Source organism: Anoplophora glabripennis, unplaced genomic scaffold (assembly GCF_000390285.2).
Source record: "Anoplophora glabripennis isolate ALB-LARVAE unplaced genomic scaffold, Agla_2.0 scaffold583, whole genome shotgun sequence".
Taxonomy (NCBI): Eukaryota; Metazoa; Arthropoda; class Insecta; order Coleoptera; family Cerambycidae; genus Anoplophora; species Anoplophora glabripennis.
In genome coordinates, this window is record NW_019416688.1 from 184,083 (window position 1) to 202,352 (window position 18,270).

An 18,270-nucleotide genomic window follows, 5' to 3' on the forward strand; every position below is an offset into this window, starting at 1 on the left:
AAAGGTGTTTCTCTTAAAAATGGTTGCTTTAATCCAAATTTTGCAAGAGACCAATTCGATAGACAATTGAACACTTTACACGAAAATAGTGCCCGTTTGACAAAATTAGCAGTGGCGTAGAAAATATTTTTAAAAAAGGGTCACGTTGACCCCGTCTCTACGCCACTGCTGCTCATAAAATTTTGAGCAGTACATCAAACATTGGTCTTAAGGTGCTAACTACGCATAGCAAATTTGAAATAGAAATGTTCAGGCATTTTGGAATTATTGCAGACAATGTTTAATTTTACAGAAACTTTGACGCCCTGTATCTTGTTAAGGAGGCATTTGCGACCCTATGTTTATTAAAACTTTTCGTCTTAATTTTTTATGTATTATCTACCCTAGAAGTCTGTCAGCGTTTTTTGAATTACCCTGTATAATTGTCTAGTAATTTTGATATACTTTTTAATATAACTACTTTAAATATATTCAGTTCAAGGTTCAGTGTAATTTCACTTTGAGTTACAATAATTTGACTTTTATAGTGCAGGTAAAACAGAAATATTTGTTAGAAAAATACGTTAATAGCAATCTTTCGCATTTTCATTGTTGTACTTACGATTGTAATTTTACAGTAAAATTACATTTAATGGTAAAATTGTCAAAGTTTCAATAACTACAAGGACTTCAAATGTGAAATTACATTAATTGCCTTTCCCACTGTAATTTTACTGTATTTCTTTTTACAGTGCCAGTAAAATACAACGTGAAAAATACATTATTAGATAAATGTTTCTTTAAATTCATATAATCCATGATCTTATAGATTTTTTGCTGAAAACTTTCTGGTTTACTTATACAAATAAAAGGAGACGGACTTATTTGCGGATAAAATCCTCTTACGTAAAACGCCGTCCATATTTTGTCAAATCCGCAGGTCTCGACCAATATTAGACTTGTAAGTTACTTTAAACACATTTCGGGCACGACTATTGCGGCAATATGAAATTCTTTATATCAGGTCAAGAAGGAAACTTCTATCGTAATTGAATTGGTGATATATCGCCCTGAAAACCAGACGAACAATTGTTCCCGACCTAGGGAATTGATAGCCGATTGTCAATCTGCGTCCTAATAACATCCATCAGATTTCCGTTGATTCGATTTTATTTGAAAGTATATTTTACCATTATTAATGTGTGCTATTCGCCCGTCGTCCATTTTTTTATTAAAAGTGTATAGTGAATGAATTTAGGATATAATTTTAATCTGCATGTACCTTTTATGCCTATTATTATGATCGTCCTTCTGGTATTGTCCATAATGCTGACTATAAAAGCAATTCTATAAAATTATTACTACTGTCTGCTTTTTCTGGCATATATCGCATGTTCATCACAATTACTGTTTAAGTATTGTTATGAATTTAAAACGTTGATGACATTCCATAAAAGTTCGCACTGCGTTTCATTATAGAACATGACATATTAATGCGCTGTTTCCCGAGAGCACATTATTGCCGTTGAATTGTATGTCAATTGGATCAATTCATGATTTCATTACAATTACTGCTCTGTTTGATTTCTAATGGTATTCTAAACATATTCATCAGAAAGTGTTTATAGGAAATAACTGGGAACAACAAATGTAAATAGCAATTCTCTCAGTTCTGGTTATTTTACTTGAATATGATGATGTTTGTTTTAGTACAAAACTATTCCTTGTGTATATTAATAACATGCAATGTGACAGATAGAACTGTAATTACACAAATTTGATTCATTGAATTCAAATTTATATAGGATATATGTTTTCTGTAAATTTAATGTAATTTTATCATTACGACAGCTGTTTTCTCCGATTAATTTATTGTGTCATCGACACTTTAGTTCATATATTAATTGTGGGTCAATTAAAATTTATAAAAATCATTTATTTTATAGTAGAAATAGAGCTTATTCTGTGTTTGAGGAAAGACATCAACCATTTATTTAATTCCAGTAACAATACGCATAATTGTAATTTTACAATAAACTTATATCCTTATAGAAAATTTTCTGGCGAGTTTTAAATTTTTACTTAAGTTCTTCAAATGTTAAATTACATTAATGTCGAATGTAATTTCATAGAATAATTTTACACGGAGTAATTGCTGTATCTTTCCGCTGGTTTTTTAATCTCAGTTTACTTGTATTTCTTTTTATAGTGCAGAAAAAACAAATATTCGTCAACCAAAAATACATTATATTACAAATGTATACCTGAATTCGAATAATCTCTAACTTTAACAACCTACTGAAACAATGTATGTAAGTGTTTTCTTACAAATGTATCTTCAATTGCGCACAGAATTGTAGTTTTACAATAAAATTACATTAATCCGGGTAATTGTCAGGCAAATTTCCCAAGATTTTTAATATGAACTCTATATTACATGTGAAATTACATTAAATTTGATTATATTTTCACACAATTCTATGACTACGGATATTTTACTGCTTAATTATTGTAATTGTACAGTGATCATTCTTATGAAGCCGATAAATGTAATTTAACTGCATTTCTTTTTACGATGTATATAAAACTAATATTTGTCAGTTTAAAAAGTACACAATGTATTTTTTACAAAAGTATCTTTAAAATCAAATAATCTATAGTTTCATAGCAAACGAAACTACTAAAACAACTGCAATAGTGTTTGCTTTGTAATTACATACATCATATATTGCACACATATTTGTAAGATTACAATAAAATTTTATTATTGTAAATGTCTATGTGAAAATACAAGGCCGAATATAAATTTACAAGAACACTTTACAATCATTGTTATAAGTTTACAATAGTTCTTTTTATGGAGCAGTTAAAAAAGTGTTATTAGAGAAAATATTCAGTTTAATAAATTTGTATTTTAAAACTGCTGCTATAAAAACCTTTTTCATACGTAAAGTAAGAAATTTATTGTTTTTCTGCAAATAGCAAATAATACATGTATTGTATATATAACTGATGTAGTGTAATGTAATATATGTAACAGAATAGCGCTGCATACTAATAAATGTAAAGTAATGAGATTTAAATTCGATTTCAAAATTCGTATCCAATTTTTGTGGAATTACATTTTACCTTGTAATTTTAGTATATTTTTTTACAGTTGAAAATACAAATGTTTTATCAACTTACAAAATACATTATATGTTAAGTTACCTAATGCAAATAATAGATAATTTCATAGCGGACAGAACTACTAAAAGAAACCTACAGTTTCTATAGAATTTTTTGTAATTATAATTTGTAAGTTGTAATTGTAATTTTACAGTAGAATTATATATAATCTTAGTATGGCGTTATCAGAGTTTAAATATAAGCGCTTCATATGTGAAGTTACATTAAGTGGAATGTAATTTCACAGAATATTTTACGCAATTGTAATTTTACAGCAAAATTATAATCTTAGTTGTATGACATTATCAGAGTTTACATATAAGCCCTTTTATAAGTGAAGTTACATTAAGTGGAATGTAATCTCACAGAATATTTTACGCAATTGTAATTTTACAGTAGAATTACATTATTCTGAGTAACTGCACGGTTTTACCCAAGGTTTTTATAAGTACTTTGTTTGTGAAATTGTATTAAGGTGAATTATAATTACACAGAATATTTTTCGGGTATTTTACACGTTAGTTATTGTAACTCTACACCACTCTTTGTTATGAGATATATAAAACTCATTATAAATATTTCCCTTAAAAATACGTTTCACTTTTTAACGTCTACAAAGGATAATATCAGAAGTTGTTGAGGGGTGAATTATACATCACTTTTCTAAAAAAACTTTGGGCATATATTAATTCCATTAAAATGGATTTTATTTGACATATGCCCATTTATTCAATGATACTATATTGTTCTTATATTACCGTGATATATTGTTTACATCAGTCTTATAGGTACACAAAATTTTCTATATACAGGATGTTCCTATTAAAACTTCCCAATATGACAATAAAATCACTTAAAGAATAAGACGAAATATCAATGAATGAAAGAATGTTATTTTATTAAGTGTCCAAATTGGTTTCCCTCCACTTCCATACAATAATAAAATCTTTGCTCCACTTCGGAACGAACATTTCGAAGCATTTCGGGCGTTATCTCACAACATTCTTCAGCGCAGGATGGTGCTCCACCATCCTGCGTCCATCTGTGCGTGATTTTCTTAATCAGAACTTTCCAAATAACTGGATAGGACGCAGAGTGGCCTCCCAGATCGCCAGATCTAACGCCCTTAGATTTTTTCTATGGGGACACTTAAAATCGAAAATTTATGAAACACGACCAAACTTATTTGAGGATCTTTGTCGGCAAATTGAACAATGTCATCAAATAACGCCCGAAATGCTTATGTGCCAAATATACAGCGTGGTAAAAAAGTTCTGCATAAAATTCATATTTTCGTTGAACAATTTTTTTTTTCGAAAAACGGTGAGACCCGTCGATTTTTATTTGATCCAGGGCACCTTGTTATGTGGAAAATTTTTTTTTNTTGTTCTTATATTACCGTGATATATTGTTTACATCAGTCTTATAGGTACACAAAATTTTCTATATACAGGATGTTCCTATTAAAACTTCCCAATATGACAATAAAATCACTTAAAGAATAAGACGAAATATCAATGAATGAAAGAATGTTATTTTATTAAGTGTCCAAATTGGTTTCCCTCCACTTCCATACAATAATAAAATCTTTGCTCCACTTCGGAACGAACATTTCGAAGCATTTCGGGCGTTATCTCACAACATTCTTCAGCGCAGGATGGTGCTCCACCATCCTGCGTCCATCTGTGCGTGATTTTCTTAATCAGAACTTTCCAAATAACTGGATAGGACGCAGAGTGGCCTCCCAGATCGCCAGATCTAACGCCCTTAGATTTTTTCTATGGGGACACTTAAAATCGAAAATTTATGAAACACGACCAAACTTATTTGAGGATCTTTGTCGGCAAATTGAACAATGTCATCAAATAACGCCCGAAATGCTTATGTGCCAAATATACAGCGTGGTAAAAAAGTTCTGCATAAAATTCATATTTTCGTTGAACAATTTTTTTTTTCGAAAAACGGTGAGACCCGTCGATTTTTATTTGATCCAGGGCACCTTGTTATGTGGAAAATTTTTTTTTTCGATAATCCACTTACGGCAGGGATGACATAATTTTTTTTTAAATGACAACGCATATTTTTTTCGTTCGAAATTGATGACAGTGATAATTATCTAAACAACGGTGTGAAAATTTCGATGTCTTACATAACANAACTGCTATAAAAACCTTTTTCATACGTAAAGTAAGAAATTTATTGTTTTTCTGCAAATAGCAAGTAATACATGTATTGTATATATAACTGATGTAGTGTAATGTAATATATGTAACAGAATAGCGCTGCATACTAATAAATGTAAAGTAATGAGATTTAAATTCGATTTCAAAATTCGTATCCAATTTTTTGTGGAATTACATTTTACCTTGTAATTTTAGTATATTTTTTTACAGTTGAAAATACAAATGTTTTATCAACTTACAAAATACATTATATGTTAAGTTACCTAATGCAAATAATAGATAATTTCATAGCGGACAGAACTACTAAAAGAAACCTACAGTTTCTATAGAATTTTTTGTAATTATAATTTGTAAGTTGTAATTGTAATTTTACGGTAGAATTATATATAATCTTAGTATGGCGTTATCAGAGTTTAAATATAAGCGCTTCATATGTGAAGTTACATTAAGTGGAATGTAATTTCACAGAATATTTTACGCAATTGTAATTTTACAGCAAAATTATAATCTTAGTTGTATGACATTATCAGAGTTTACATATAAGCCCTTTTATAAGTGAAGTTACATTAAGTGGAATGTAATCTCACAGAATATTTTACGCAATTGTAATTTTACAGTAGAATTACATTATTCTGAGTAACTGCACGGTTTTACCCAAGGTTTTTATAAGTACTTTGTTTGTGAAATTGTATTAAGGTGAATTATAATTACACAGAATATTTTTCGGGTATTTTACACGTTAGTTATTGTAACTCTACACCACTCTTTGTTATGAGATATATAAAACTCATTATAAATATTTCCCTTAAAAATACGTTTCACTTTTTAACGTCTACAAAGGATAATATGAGAAGTTTTTGAGGGGTGAACTATACACCACTTATCTAAACAAACTTTGGGGATATATTAATTCCATTAAAATGGATTTTATTTGACATATGACTATTTATTCAATGTTACTATATTGTTCTTATATTACCGTGATATATTGTTTACATCAGTCTTATAGGTATACAAAATTTTCTATATACAGGATGTTCCTATTAAAACTTCCCAATATGACAATAAAATCACTTAAAGAATAAGACAAAATATCAATGAATGAAAGAATGTTATTTTATTACATGTTCAAATTGGTTTTCCTCCACTTCCATACAATAATAAAATCTTTGCTCCACTTCGGAACGAATATTTCGAAGCATTTCGGGCGTTATCTGACAACATTCTTCAGCGCAGGATGATGCTCCACCACATATCTGCGCGTGATTTTCTTAATCAGAACTTTCCAAATCACTGGATAAGACGCAGAGTGGCCTACCAGATCGTCAGATCTAACGCCCTTAGATTTTTTCTAAGGACACTTAAAATCTAAAATTTATGAAACACGACCAAACTCATTTGAGGATCTTTGTCGGCGAATTGAACAATGTCATCAAATAACGCCCGAAATGCTTATGTGTCAAATATATTTCTGTCGGACGTCGATTTAAATATCCTCCTGAAGCTTACAGCTCCCCCGTATTTAAAAATATTAAATTTGCTTTAACTTTTTCAAGTATTCCCTTATAAACAGATAACGAGGAAGATAATGAGAGGCGCAATTTTGTAAAACGTAAATAGCGGGCATATTATCTGCGAAAAATTCGATGCAATATTAAACCATCCCGGGGCTTCGATATTAATCTGCAAGGGTAAAATTTATAATCGCAATTTAAAAACCAGTGGGTTATTTAATAACACAAAGAGCAAAAGCTACTTCTGGTTGTAAGGAAGATAAATTAAACCCGGGTAAAATTGCAAAAAAACGAGGGGAAATTTCTTAAACTAATTCCTTAAATGGGTATGAAAAGTGGCCTATACATTTCCTTAATTTAATGTAATAAGAACAGTATTTCAGGGCTCATTAACTTTTAAAAAATTCTCTGTTTAAAATCGTTTGTTACGCTCGCTGTTCCGTCGCCGTTCTTTCAGCTAGGTTAGAAATTCTTTACAAATCTCCTGCTTTCATGCGATATTGAATGGGACGCTCTCAACAAAGGGAAGGCGGCTGGTGATTAGGGTGATTTCTTATCCAAATACACAAAAAGTGAATGCCGCACATTCAAACCGAATTTAACCCTCTCTTACAACGTTACTTTTCAATTACTGTGCAGCGTTGCTGTGCTACATATATTACATTACGCTACATTAACTATACACACTATGCGTTCTCTGCTGTTTGCAGAAAGGCAATACTTTATGTACGAAAAATAATTTATTTCTAAGATAAGTTTTTCAATTAAACAGTAATAGACGTCGAAACGTCGCTCCAGAAATGAGAAAAGTAGTGAGTTGTTTTTAAGAAGACCACCTACGTACTATTTAATATCAATATTATCCCGTTGTAATGAATTTTTGACGTGTTCATGTTTAGGCTGGGTCCGGTTCTGTTAAGAGCCACTTATCCCCGAACTTTAAACTAATTTATTAACTTCACGTTATAGTGGAGTCAAGACAGCTTAAAATTACGCATTATTTCGAAATAATTATGGGAAGCATGGATTTTTCCTAAAATCTTTTGAAATTACTTGGAGATAAGTATTAGAAAAAAGTTATAAACTTATTTTTGCACTCTAATTGTTTTTTAATTGTTTAAACAATAATACATAGTTTTTTTAAGAACATTTAAAATAATTCAATAAATTTTAAATCGAATTCTTTCAAATTGACAGTATATGGGTTTTCGATGTCGCTGAACAAGAATATGATGTCGGAAAATGAAAATTCAAAATGGCTGATCCAATATGGCCGACTATTTTAAACAATTTATTTAACAATTATCGATATTAAATCAAACTCGCTCATATTTGTAATATAGAGGTTCGAAAAATGAAAATTATAAATGGATAAAGAGGTTTTATTGAAAAATATGTTTTATTTTTTAAAAGACTTTATTGCATTATTAAAAAGTGTGTTTGTTTCAGTTCTCGGAGCAGAACAATCAGAGCCTGAGCATTTTGACGTTCGTCCCAGTGATCGATGACGACGGCAAATACTTGACCTGTCGAGCGGAGAACCCGTCCATTCCCGATAGCGCGCTCGAGGACAAGTGGAGATTAAATGTCCATTGTAAGTTATATTTATTCTCTAAGGAATTATTCGACGGCGGTGATCCCGGCTCAAGAACCCTTCCCTATCTCATACGTCGGGTATTAACGGGGGCCTTCGAGCACGAGTGCGATTTTTTTTATTTTTGTAAATACGTATTATACTTCAAAGGCCCCTAACGCCCCTTAGAATCAAAATAAAACTTTTCCACTAAAAGGGGTCGCGCAAATTGGAAATGCCCAGGCTTCGGTGGACGATGAGGCATTTTCCCTCGTCAAATTTTTCCTCCACTTACAATCCCCGAAATAAAAAGTTTCCTTTCATGTTTTATCACTACAACAGTACAGGGTATGACGATTGTAGTTTAAATAAGCATTAAAATACAATTGTATCTTCTCTTGTATCTTGTAGGTGCAAGAAGCCGATGCTCCTGACATATCTACACGGATTGTTTCCAGTGTCATGAACTGGCAGAGGGCGGATACTTATTTTGTGGCCCCTTATTTATTATACTATTATCCTTGTTTATAAACTGAGCAAAAAAAGGGAGCACAAAAATTTCCAAATTTTTTTTTAGAGATTTTTGACTTCGTGAATAATGATCGTATTGACAAAATAAAAAGCATCTTGAATCTTGAAGATTCTAGTCTAGAAATCTTAGGATGAAAAATTTTGTGGAACATCATTCTCGCCACAATAAAAAAAATAATGCAAAATTTGGAATTTTTTTCAATAATTCGCACATCTCGTTAAAAACTGTCGTATATCAAAATATTTCAATTTTACAGAAGATGCAAAAGAAAATTTAGAAATTTTTTCCAATTTATTATGGCTTCACAAAAATATTATGTAGTTAGCGCCATCTTTCGAATAATTTTCCAGTTTACAATAATACTATTTTGCAGGGAGAAAGAATTGTGTTCTTTCTCCCTACGGTTACGGTGTTTATTTTTGAAACAATCAGAAAAATTTTTAATTTTGAGTTAAGACCCTTAGCGCCATCTTTCGAACAACTTTCTGGAAATGGAATACCCTGTATATAAGTTTTAGGTGAATTTTCATAAAGTTTGCCTATTCTTAAAGTTAACCGTTTTTGATACTTATACTTATTTAATTTTTTTTCAAAAAAAAATTCAAAAAGCACTGCCCAACTCAAAAAGATGTGTATTTTACAATAATAAAGTTAGAGCGATAAAATTTATAGGGGACATAACTAAAACTCTAAGCTTCCCTGCCATAATTTCAAAATGACTTAATTTCATACAGGGTGGTAGAAATTTAATCCCGAACTTTATCAACTTTAAACCATCTTAACTTATTTTTTAAATGGAATACCCTGTATATTTTTGCGCATCTTGGGGAACAATTTTGTTCTCTTTCGAATGATATAACGGTTCCCTATACCCATCTCTTCTGGTTTTTAAGGTATTTACTGTTTTTCGTGCAGTCAACGGATATCGCATTTTCTTGCGAGGATGGCTGTGAAATTTTTAGTGGAACTTCAAAACAAGCACCCAATCTGTCACCAGTTTATTGGTGTCAATTTAACACATACAGTGAATGTTTATTTGAGTATTATTTATTGTTAAAAAATGGAAAACGTTAACATTTATTCAAATGCTGACGTTCTAAATTTATTCTTTATTCGTGGAGGGTGTCACAAGATAATGAATAGGACATGCAGGGTATTTAATGAGAGATATCCTCATTTACCACCAATGAATAGACACATTTAACAAAGAGTTTTAAGAATCATATAGAAAATTGTCGAATTTCTGCACATAGAGCCAAAGCTGATAACTTTAGATGAAGGTAAACATCGTCAATGTTTTGGCATATTTTTATGCTTACCCTGAATCATCAGTTCGTGCTGCTGAACAGGATTTAAGCATTTCAAAAACCTTCATCCAAAAGACTTTGGAAACCATCCATTTAAAATCAATTTTGTACTTGTACTTCATGTACTGCTGAAAGACGAACCCAATTCTGTGAAATGATTTTAACGCGAACACGAGAAGATCCAAAGTTTTTACGCAAAATCGTTTGGAGATGAGTCAAGATTTAGTAACTAAGGTATTTTTAATATAGTCCGGTCAAAATAGACATTTCAAATAACGAAAATTCCGACAGAACTAAATTTTGGTGGAGACCTTGGGTACACCATTAGAAATCATGTGTCAAAAGTCCCCATCGATCCCATGTGTGCTAAAAAAAGTTATTCAGGGTCAAAGGTCAAAATTTTAGGTTTTTTGTATTTTTTTTCGAAAACGGTAAATTTTATCAAAAAAGTAGTCCCTACAAAAATTATAGATCTTAAAATTATCTACAAAAATAGCCCTTACACTTTTTTTTCTAAAAATCACCATTCCTGAGATATTGCGATTCTAATAGTTGAAGGCGTCACGTTCTACATGATATGCACACATTTCCACAACACCTGTGAGGTAGTGTACTTTGGCGCGTTTTTTTAACGTGGTTTCTCCGGTAGGCCTACTCCACGAACTGTTATGACAGAATTTTCAGGGACAATACTCTTTTAACTGCATGATGATTATTGATATTGGTTATTGACTTTAACTGTAGTTCTGATTTCTTTTGATATTTTAATCTGATTCATACTTTTCAAAGTTGACTTCAACAGTCGATTTCTACTTCTTCTTCTTCTTCCTTTCCTTCTTGCTGAATTTTCATAAATTGTTCAAATGAAGATGAATCAGCTGTCTCTTCGTCGAAATCACATGAATCTTCGTCTGTTGTCTTCAATTGGACATTTGAGAAAGACTGGCTTTGGCAATTAGTACACGCTGGAGAACACAGTAACCCTACTCTTCTACAGCCACATTTAGCACTACAACCTTTTTTGCAATTGCAAAAAATAGTGTTTTTTCCGGAGCAGGTGGGAATAAAGTTTGAATCGGTCCCAAAGTATTATCTGTTAATTTCCATCCTCAGTCTTCTGGGTTCAGTTGATTTCCTAGCCATGTCTGAACTTGATAGTATACTCGATAGAAGTGTTGATTAGCAGAAGCCGATGTTGGAGTAAGACAAGATAGTTGTACTTTGTTTCTAGTTTCGTGTATTTTTTACAAAAGTTTTTACAATAGAGTAGCCAGGTGTTACTCAAGGCCATGAGGGTAAAAGGGATTAAATAAGGGACTGAGTTTCTTTTGAGTGTATATTCTCAGAATAGTATAGTTTATACATATAAGAGACGGAAATAGGCATTTTTACTTATATTAAGTGCCTGACTATGTATATACGTGGCATATATGTGCATATCATGTAGAAGTGACTCCTTCAACTTTTACAATCGCGATATCTCAGGAATGGTGATTCTTAGGAAAAAGAGTATAAGAACCATTTTTGTAGATAATTTTAAGATCTATAATTTTTATATATTATGTTTTTGATAAAACTTACCGTTTTCAAAAAAAATCCAATAAACCTCAAATTTTGACTTTTGACGCCGAATAACTTTTTTAGCACACATGGGATCAATGGAGACTTTTGACACTTTATTTCTAATGGTGTACCCAAGGTCTCCACCAAAATTTAGCTCTGTCGGAATTTCCGTTATTTGACCACTATTTTTGTAACTAATTTGACCGGACTAATAGACGCAATCGACACCTTGTGCACGTAAAAAGTCTACGTTTTTCCTATCTTTATGTTAAAAATGCCGAATCTACTTAAATATATTTTTTTCAAAACCAACCGGTTAAGGTTTCTGTCATAAACATTTATGGCAGAATACAAAATGTCAATAAAACTAATATATCGCTATCGTGTGTTCATAAAAACTGTTTTTCTTTTTTTGATCGGTACTATCGCCTCCTGTAGTCTGGTGCCCTATTTTTTACACCCTGTATACTCAGAAACGCAATTTTTTAAGCTTCCCTTTGCAACAGCAGTCGACTACAACATTTCTAATCAATAAAACTTTTCTTTGGAGTTCAAATAAAAGTGCAGATAAGTAAAAATAATCGTTCTCGTTATCTTCCGAACGTCATCGACCTACACAATAATTTACACGCAACAGCGAACATTTCCAGCAGTAAAAAGTGCTTTATGAACTCTCAACCTACCGGATGCATTCAATTCGGCAGCAGTCAATAAATTTTTCAGTCGCCTCTTTATTACTGCATTTCCCCGTGTAACGCCTAATTATAAATATAAATAAAACAAAATGTATTCTTTTATAGCGCCATTTGTGACGGGGGGCGACACTAACAGCGGCTATTAAACTTGATTATGCCAATTACTGTCTCGCCCCCCGAGAGATACAATTTGGTAATGACGTCGTTAACTTTAATAAGTAATAATGTCACTTAAATTCTATTGGTTAAACGTATACAATGGGGTGTATTCCGGCGCTATAAATCGGGGACAATAAGCTGTTTATTATGTGCCGGCGAAAGTATCCCGAGACCGTATTATTTTCCTTTTGTGTCTAATTACGATCGGATTATGATATGCATTGAAAAGGTTCCTGCTCTGATGCCTCGTATATCACAAAATGTTCAGAAGTGGGTTATTTCATGTATGTACATTCATAAAAAAAATTAGGTAATGCAAAATTACCTATTCGAGTACATTAAGGGTGTAATTTTACACTGTTTCAGTTATTGTTATGAAATTTCGAGTTGAAACGTTAAATAAATAGAAAACATAACGTAATTTTGAAATTTTGACATATTCACGCGAAAGAAAAGTAGAAAAAACTGACAAGAGGGATGTGGAATACTAAATATGAGAAAATGAAGGATAAAATTTAGATATAGAATAAGTTTACAGTATAAAAAGGCAAAATCGTTAAATGAATGATATCAATCTGTCAAAATAAAGTAAAGAAAGTAAATTTTTGAACTAAATAGGCTGTGAAAGGCAACTAAACTCACCTGAACAGAAGGAATCCCAGGGCGGTGACTGCTGCCCTCCTAATATCATCGTTAACATCGGAGACCTAAATGTATATCGTAGAACAGTTAGAAGGTACAATAAAGTACAATTTTGTAAAGTTATATGTCATACTGGAGCATTGGTTTGAGGAAATTTAAAAAAATGTTAAAATTTTAACAAGTTGATCAACGGAGAAAGGAGTTGCACTTAAATAAATAAAATTCATGCAATAAATTAAAACTAAAAACTAAAGTTTATCATACCTTTAGTCTATACTTAAGTGGAATCGAAATCAATGTTCTATGTATAACTTCATGTAGCGATTTTCGGAATGTCAAACTCATAAGTTGATTTTATGCGAAATTTGTTGTGTAAAAGGCATATATAAGATGTAAAATGATTCGTGTGGTGTTAAAAAGACCTTCTAGTCATAAAAAATGTATTCAAATCCCAATTTACGTTCCAAGTAGTGTATAAACAATAAAAGTTGTTAAAATCGATGGACCTAAAAACATTTCAGTTAATTGTTAATTCCAACAGATAAAGACTGTTCAGAAAAGTGAAAATAAGCAAATATCAATGTCGTGGAACAGTATTACAGACATAGAATTAAGCTAGATAGCACAGTTTGGTTAAAATTTACAAAAATAGGTAAAATTTGTAGAATATTTGAAAATGAACGTAGAAAAAAGATAGACATCAAAATTTAGAGAAAATTGTGTAGAATCAGAATATGTAATAGTCATGTTGCAAAAAACATGCATAAAGATATAATTTTCAATTAAAAATTTCACAAAAGTTTAATATGACATATCCGTAGTAATTGACTCTTTTGTCATCAGTTTATAAAAAATAAATAGGGCTTGTAATAACCAGTCTTTCATAATTTGCCAAACAGTAAACATCGTTAAGTTGTGCCTAAAATAAACAAATGAAAATCAAAATTAAGTAAATAAATGATTAAAATAGTTACCAGGTTAGAAACGCTATCTGTCAAAATTTGCCGTTTGCCATCAGTTCAAATTTTCACAACAAACCAAATGCTAAGTTGAATTTTTAATTAAATAAATCAACATAACAAAATATAATTAAAATATTCTAAATAATTAAAAAATTCTAAATAACAAATAAAAAAAAGGAAAATTAATAAAAACAAAAACTTCTTATTCGTATAAAACAAAACATAACACTACATTTACAAATCGATATACGTATATTTATGCCTTTTATGAAAAAAAAAACATTTCAAAAATTTGAAAAGATTTTTTTATTGCAGTAAATGTGTAAAGTATACATTTTTGAATTATATACGTTGGTATAGTCTTTCGGAAATTAGTTGAACATGTATAAAAACGCCTAGCAATAGAATTGAATGAGTTTCATAGGCGTCCCTAAAAAAGTTTTCTGCTACAAGTAAAAGAATAATATTAATTTGTATATAATATGTAGAAATGAACAATTTTAAATTTTTTTCTCAATCTCTTAACACATCTATAAATATTGCTGTGTTGTCTTCTTCCATTGTGAAAATAAAACTGGACTTAAATAATGTTACGACTATCGACTGGTATCTAAGACTGTACCGTCAACGTGTACAGTCATGTGGTACTAGCACAGCTAACCCGGCTTTAAAATGTAAATTAGATGAGTTGTTCCCCACAATATCAGCAGTTTTTGGTACAGATTTTATTTTACGATTATACGATTTTACTCCAGGTGTTACAGTTATTAAAAATTATGTTATTTTAAAAATTAAGAAATTTCCGATGGGAAATAATTAGACAAAGTTTTTCTATCACGCGCTATATATATTCAGAAATAATTTATCACTGTAAAATTACATGGACATCTCTGCTGCACGAAATACGCCAGAAAAGGCTGTCACAAATCTTAAAGACTTTTTTCACTATGTATATAAAACATTATTCATAATATTCACTGAACAAAACAACACTCGAAAACACTTAATAAATAGACACTATGACGTGTATTCGAGGGAAAGGCCTCTACAATTAATTTTTCCACCTGAGTTCATCCCCCATATATCCACCAAACCTCGATGTCCATAACTGTGTCCCTTTGTGACGCAACAAATCACCCTTCACGCTACCCGCCCGCAGTAAATGAGCCCGCCCGCTGTAACTTTAAATGTCTTGATATAATGTATGGATTACCCTTCATGTGCCAAGAGTTGTATCGCATAAAACACGCCTAATATCCGAGTAAGAAGGGGAATATAGTAACTGACGAGGAAAAAGAGCTCAAGAAAAGTCGTTGAAAAGTATTTTTAGTTTCCAAATTCAATGATAGAGGGCGTATTACATATAACAAACATTTTTTTAAATATTTTCAGTTAAGATATTACCACCTACATTACAAAGCCCCACGTCAGGTATGTCATTGTTTAGTGAGTCACTATCAGAAGTTTAGTGTTACAAAACTATTACAATATTAATTATATTGTAAAACACGAGTTTGAATAGCTTCAAGATGTCCTCAAACAATATGTAAACATCGAGTCGATTTTATGAAAATGTTAAGTTTTTGATGTACACAATAGAACCCTGAAGATGGTTTTCTTTTCATATTTTCGAAACACTTAAAGATACGCAAATTACATTTTGCACATGTACTAAACTTATTATAGTGAATCGTTATTGATGTCAAATTGTATTTTAACCAAAACGAAATGCGTCAACATCTTAAAATATGCTGCATGCTGTTTTGTTCCATCTTGTGTAATCGTTGAAATCGTTTTCCGAAGTTACAGGCAAATTAAATTATGCAAATTGTAAATAAATAGATATAAACAAAATAAAAACTGAATCAAAAAAACTTGTTTGAGAATAACGATGACCACAATATATAGTTTTATTTCTAGTCTGGGGTACATAGAAGATTTGTGTACGCACAGATTTTTAAATCTATCGGCCAGTTTTAACTGTTGTTAGTGCGGTAACCAACTACTCTGCTGGCTACATGGCCGGACCATCATTGAATTATACCAGCAATACTTGTTTACCAAATGTCAATTAAGAATGGTTCGCCTAATTGGCGATAGGTCGTGCTTTCATAGAACCTACGAAATAGAAGGTCACTCTCTGCCAGTATAGACAGGCATTTATAGCAGCAGATAAGTTAGTTATACGTTTGTGAGAAGAAAAAATATTATTTGCTTTAGAACACAACCTCCAGAGTAATATAAATGTTGTAATTTTATATTTACTTCACATTTTCGATCAACTTAAGTTCGCTTTGTGTTTTTAAGTGCATACTCCTCGATAATTTTCCACCCAAGCCTTTGTATGACATTGTTTACAAACTTTATAATGTGGAAAGGAAGTTAACACAATTTGTGGGGGTCTCGAACAAAAGTTTATGCCGTCTGTACTTACACTGAAAGGTTCTCTAGTTCGTCCCGATTCTTAACTTTGTAATATCTCGAAAGGGCTATTATGTTGCAGCGAACTTTCCGCAATTATGAAAATCTTATAAGGAATTTCCTATTGCTGCTCTTCGGCTCTTGTTCTGAGACGAATCTTGAGGTTTTTCATTTTGGCTCGATTCTCTTGACAGTCAATATACGACAAAGAAGCAATATCGATATGGTACGATCATTTGGCCATACCTCCTTCATTATAAGAGATAGAAGTTACACTACCCCTAGAAATTACGGTACATAATTCTGGACCACCTTGTATACAGTACGCGCCTAAAGTATGGAATAAATTCAGTGAAAACGAAACAAATTTTTTTTGGGAGAAATTCTCGAATAGGTCGATTTTTAATTTAAAAAATACATATTTTAGCATAAAAGGCGATTTTCAACCGTCATTTGTTTTCGAGTAATGATGTCATCAACATTTTTTTTAAATAGCAAAACCCCCTATTTTTTTTTCTTGATTCTGAAAGATCGTTTCATTGTTGATCCGACAGTATTAAAATTTTGCCATCTTACATAGGAAAGTTTTCGAGTAAATGACGATTTAATGTTAGAAAACCCAAGTCAATCAAAATTAAGCAAAAATAGTTATCAAATTTAGTTTTTCGAAATGCCTGAAGTTTTTTATGGATCACGTAGGTGTAAATCTTTACAAAGTCTCACTGTCATACCGACTTTCTAAGTATTGTAAGCGATATAAAAATTATTGTTGAATTTAAAGTATTATGGCACATTTAACTGTCACACAAAGAATTGAAATTTTAATTCTTATCGGATGCGGGGATAAGACTAGAACGCAGCAGGAAGTTTGCGATTTATTTAATGAAAAACATCCAGATCGCCGTATCAGCCAATCAACAGTCAGTAAGATAGAATCTAAATTTAGAGAAACTGGCAATGTTGTAGATATTCCAAAACCTGGACGTCCAAGCGTTAGTGAAGATCACAAACAGAACATTTTGATAAGTATGGTAGATAATCCTCATAATACTTCACGATTGGTTGCATTAAACAATGAAATTAGTCAGACCACAGTGCTACGTATCCTGAGGCAGGAAAAATATCATCCCTACAAAATTCAACTTGTGCAGGAACTCAATGAAGACGATCCCGACCGCCGCTTACACTTTTGTGAAATTATGATGGATTTATGTCAAGTAAATAGAGATTTACACCGGCAAATACTTTTTTCAGACGAGGCCACGTTTTGTCTCAATGGTACAGTGAACCGTCAAACTTGCAGGTATTGGAGTCGGGAAAATCCTCATTGGATGGCAGAGACACATACCCAACACCCACAGAAATTAAATGTGTGGGCTGGAATAGTTGACAACAGAATAGTAGGGCCTTTCTTCTTTGAAGGAACCCTTACAGGAGAAAGATATTTAGAGTTTTTACAAAATGACCTTGTTCCAGCGCTTGCAGTAATTTTTCCTAACGATAATGACCCTGATATTCCTGATGACACCATATGGTTTCAGCAAGACGGTGCACCTCCGCACTATGCGCGCC

The 18,270-nt window shown here is 31.7% G+C and overlaps 1 protein-coding gene across 1 annotated transcript in view; it reads left to right on the top strand.

Moving 5' to 3' along the window:
• The window catches only part of LOC108910267 (nephrin), a gene marked incomplete at its 3' end in the record, with an annotated part of 234,410 nt that overhangs the window by 123,089 nt on the left and 93,051 nt on the right, over nt 1-18,270 (top strand). The window contains exon 6 of the mRNA XM_018714822.1: nt 8,294-8,438. Within this exon, the coding sequence (XP_018570338.1) occupies nt 8,294-8,438 (145 nt within the window). The remainder of the gene's footprint in view (nt 1-8,293; nt 8,439-18,270) is intronic.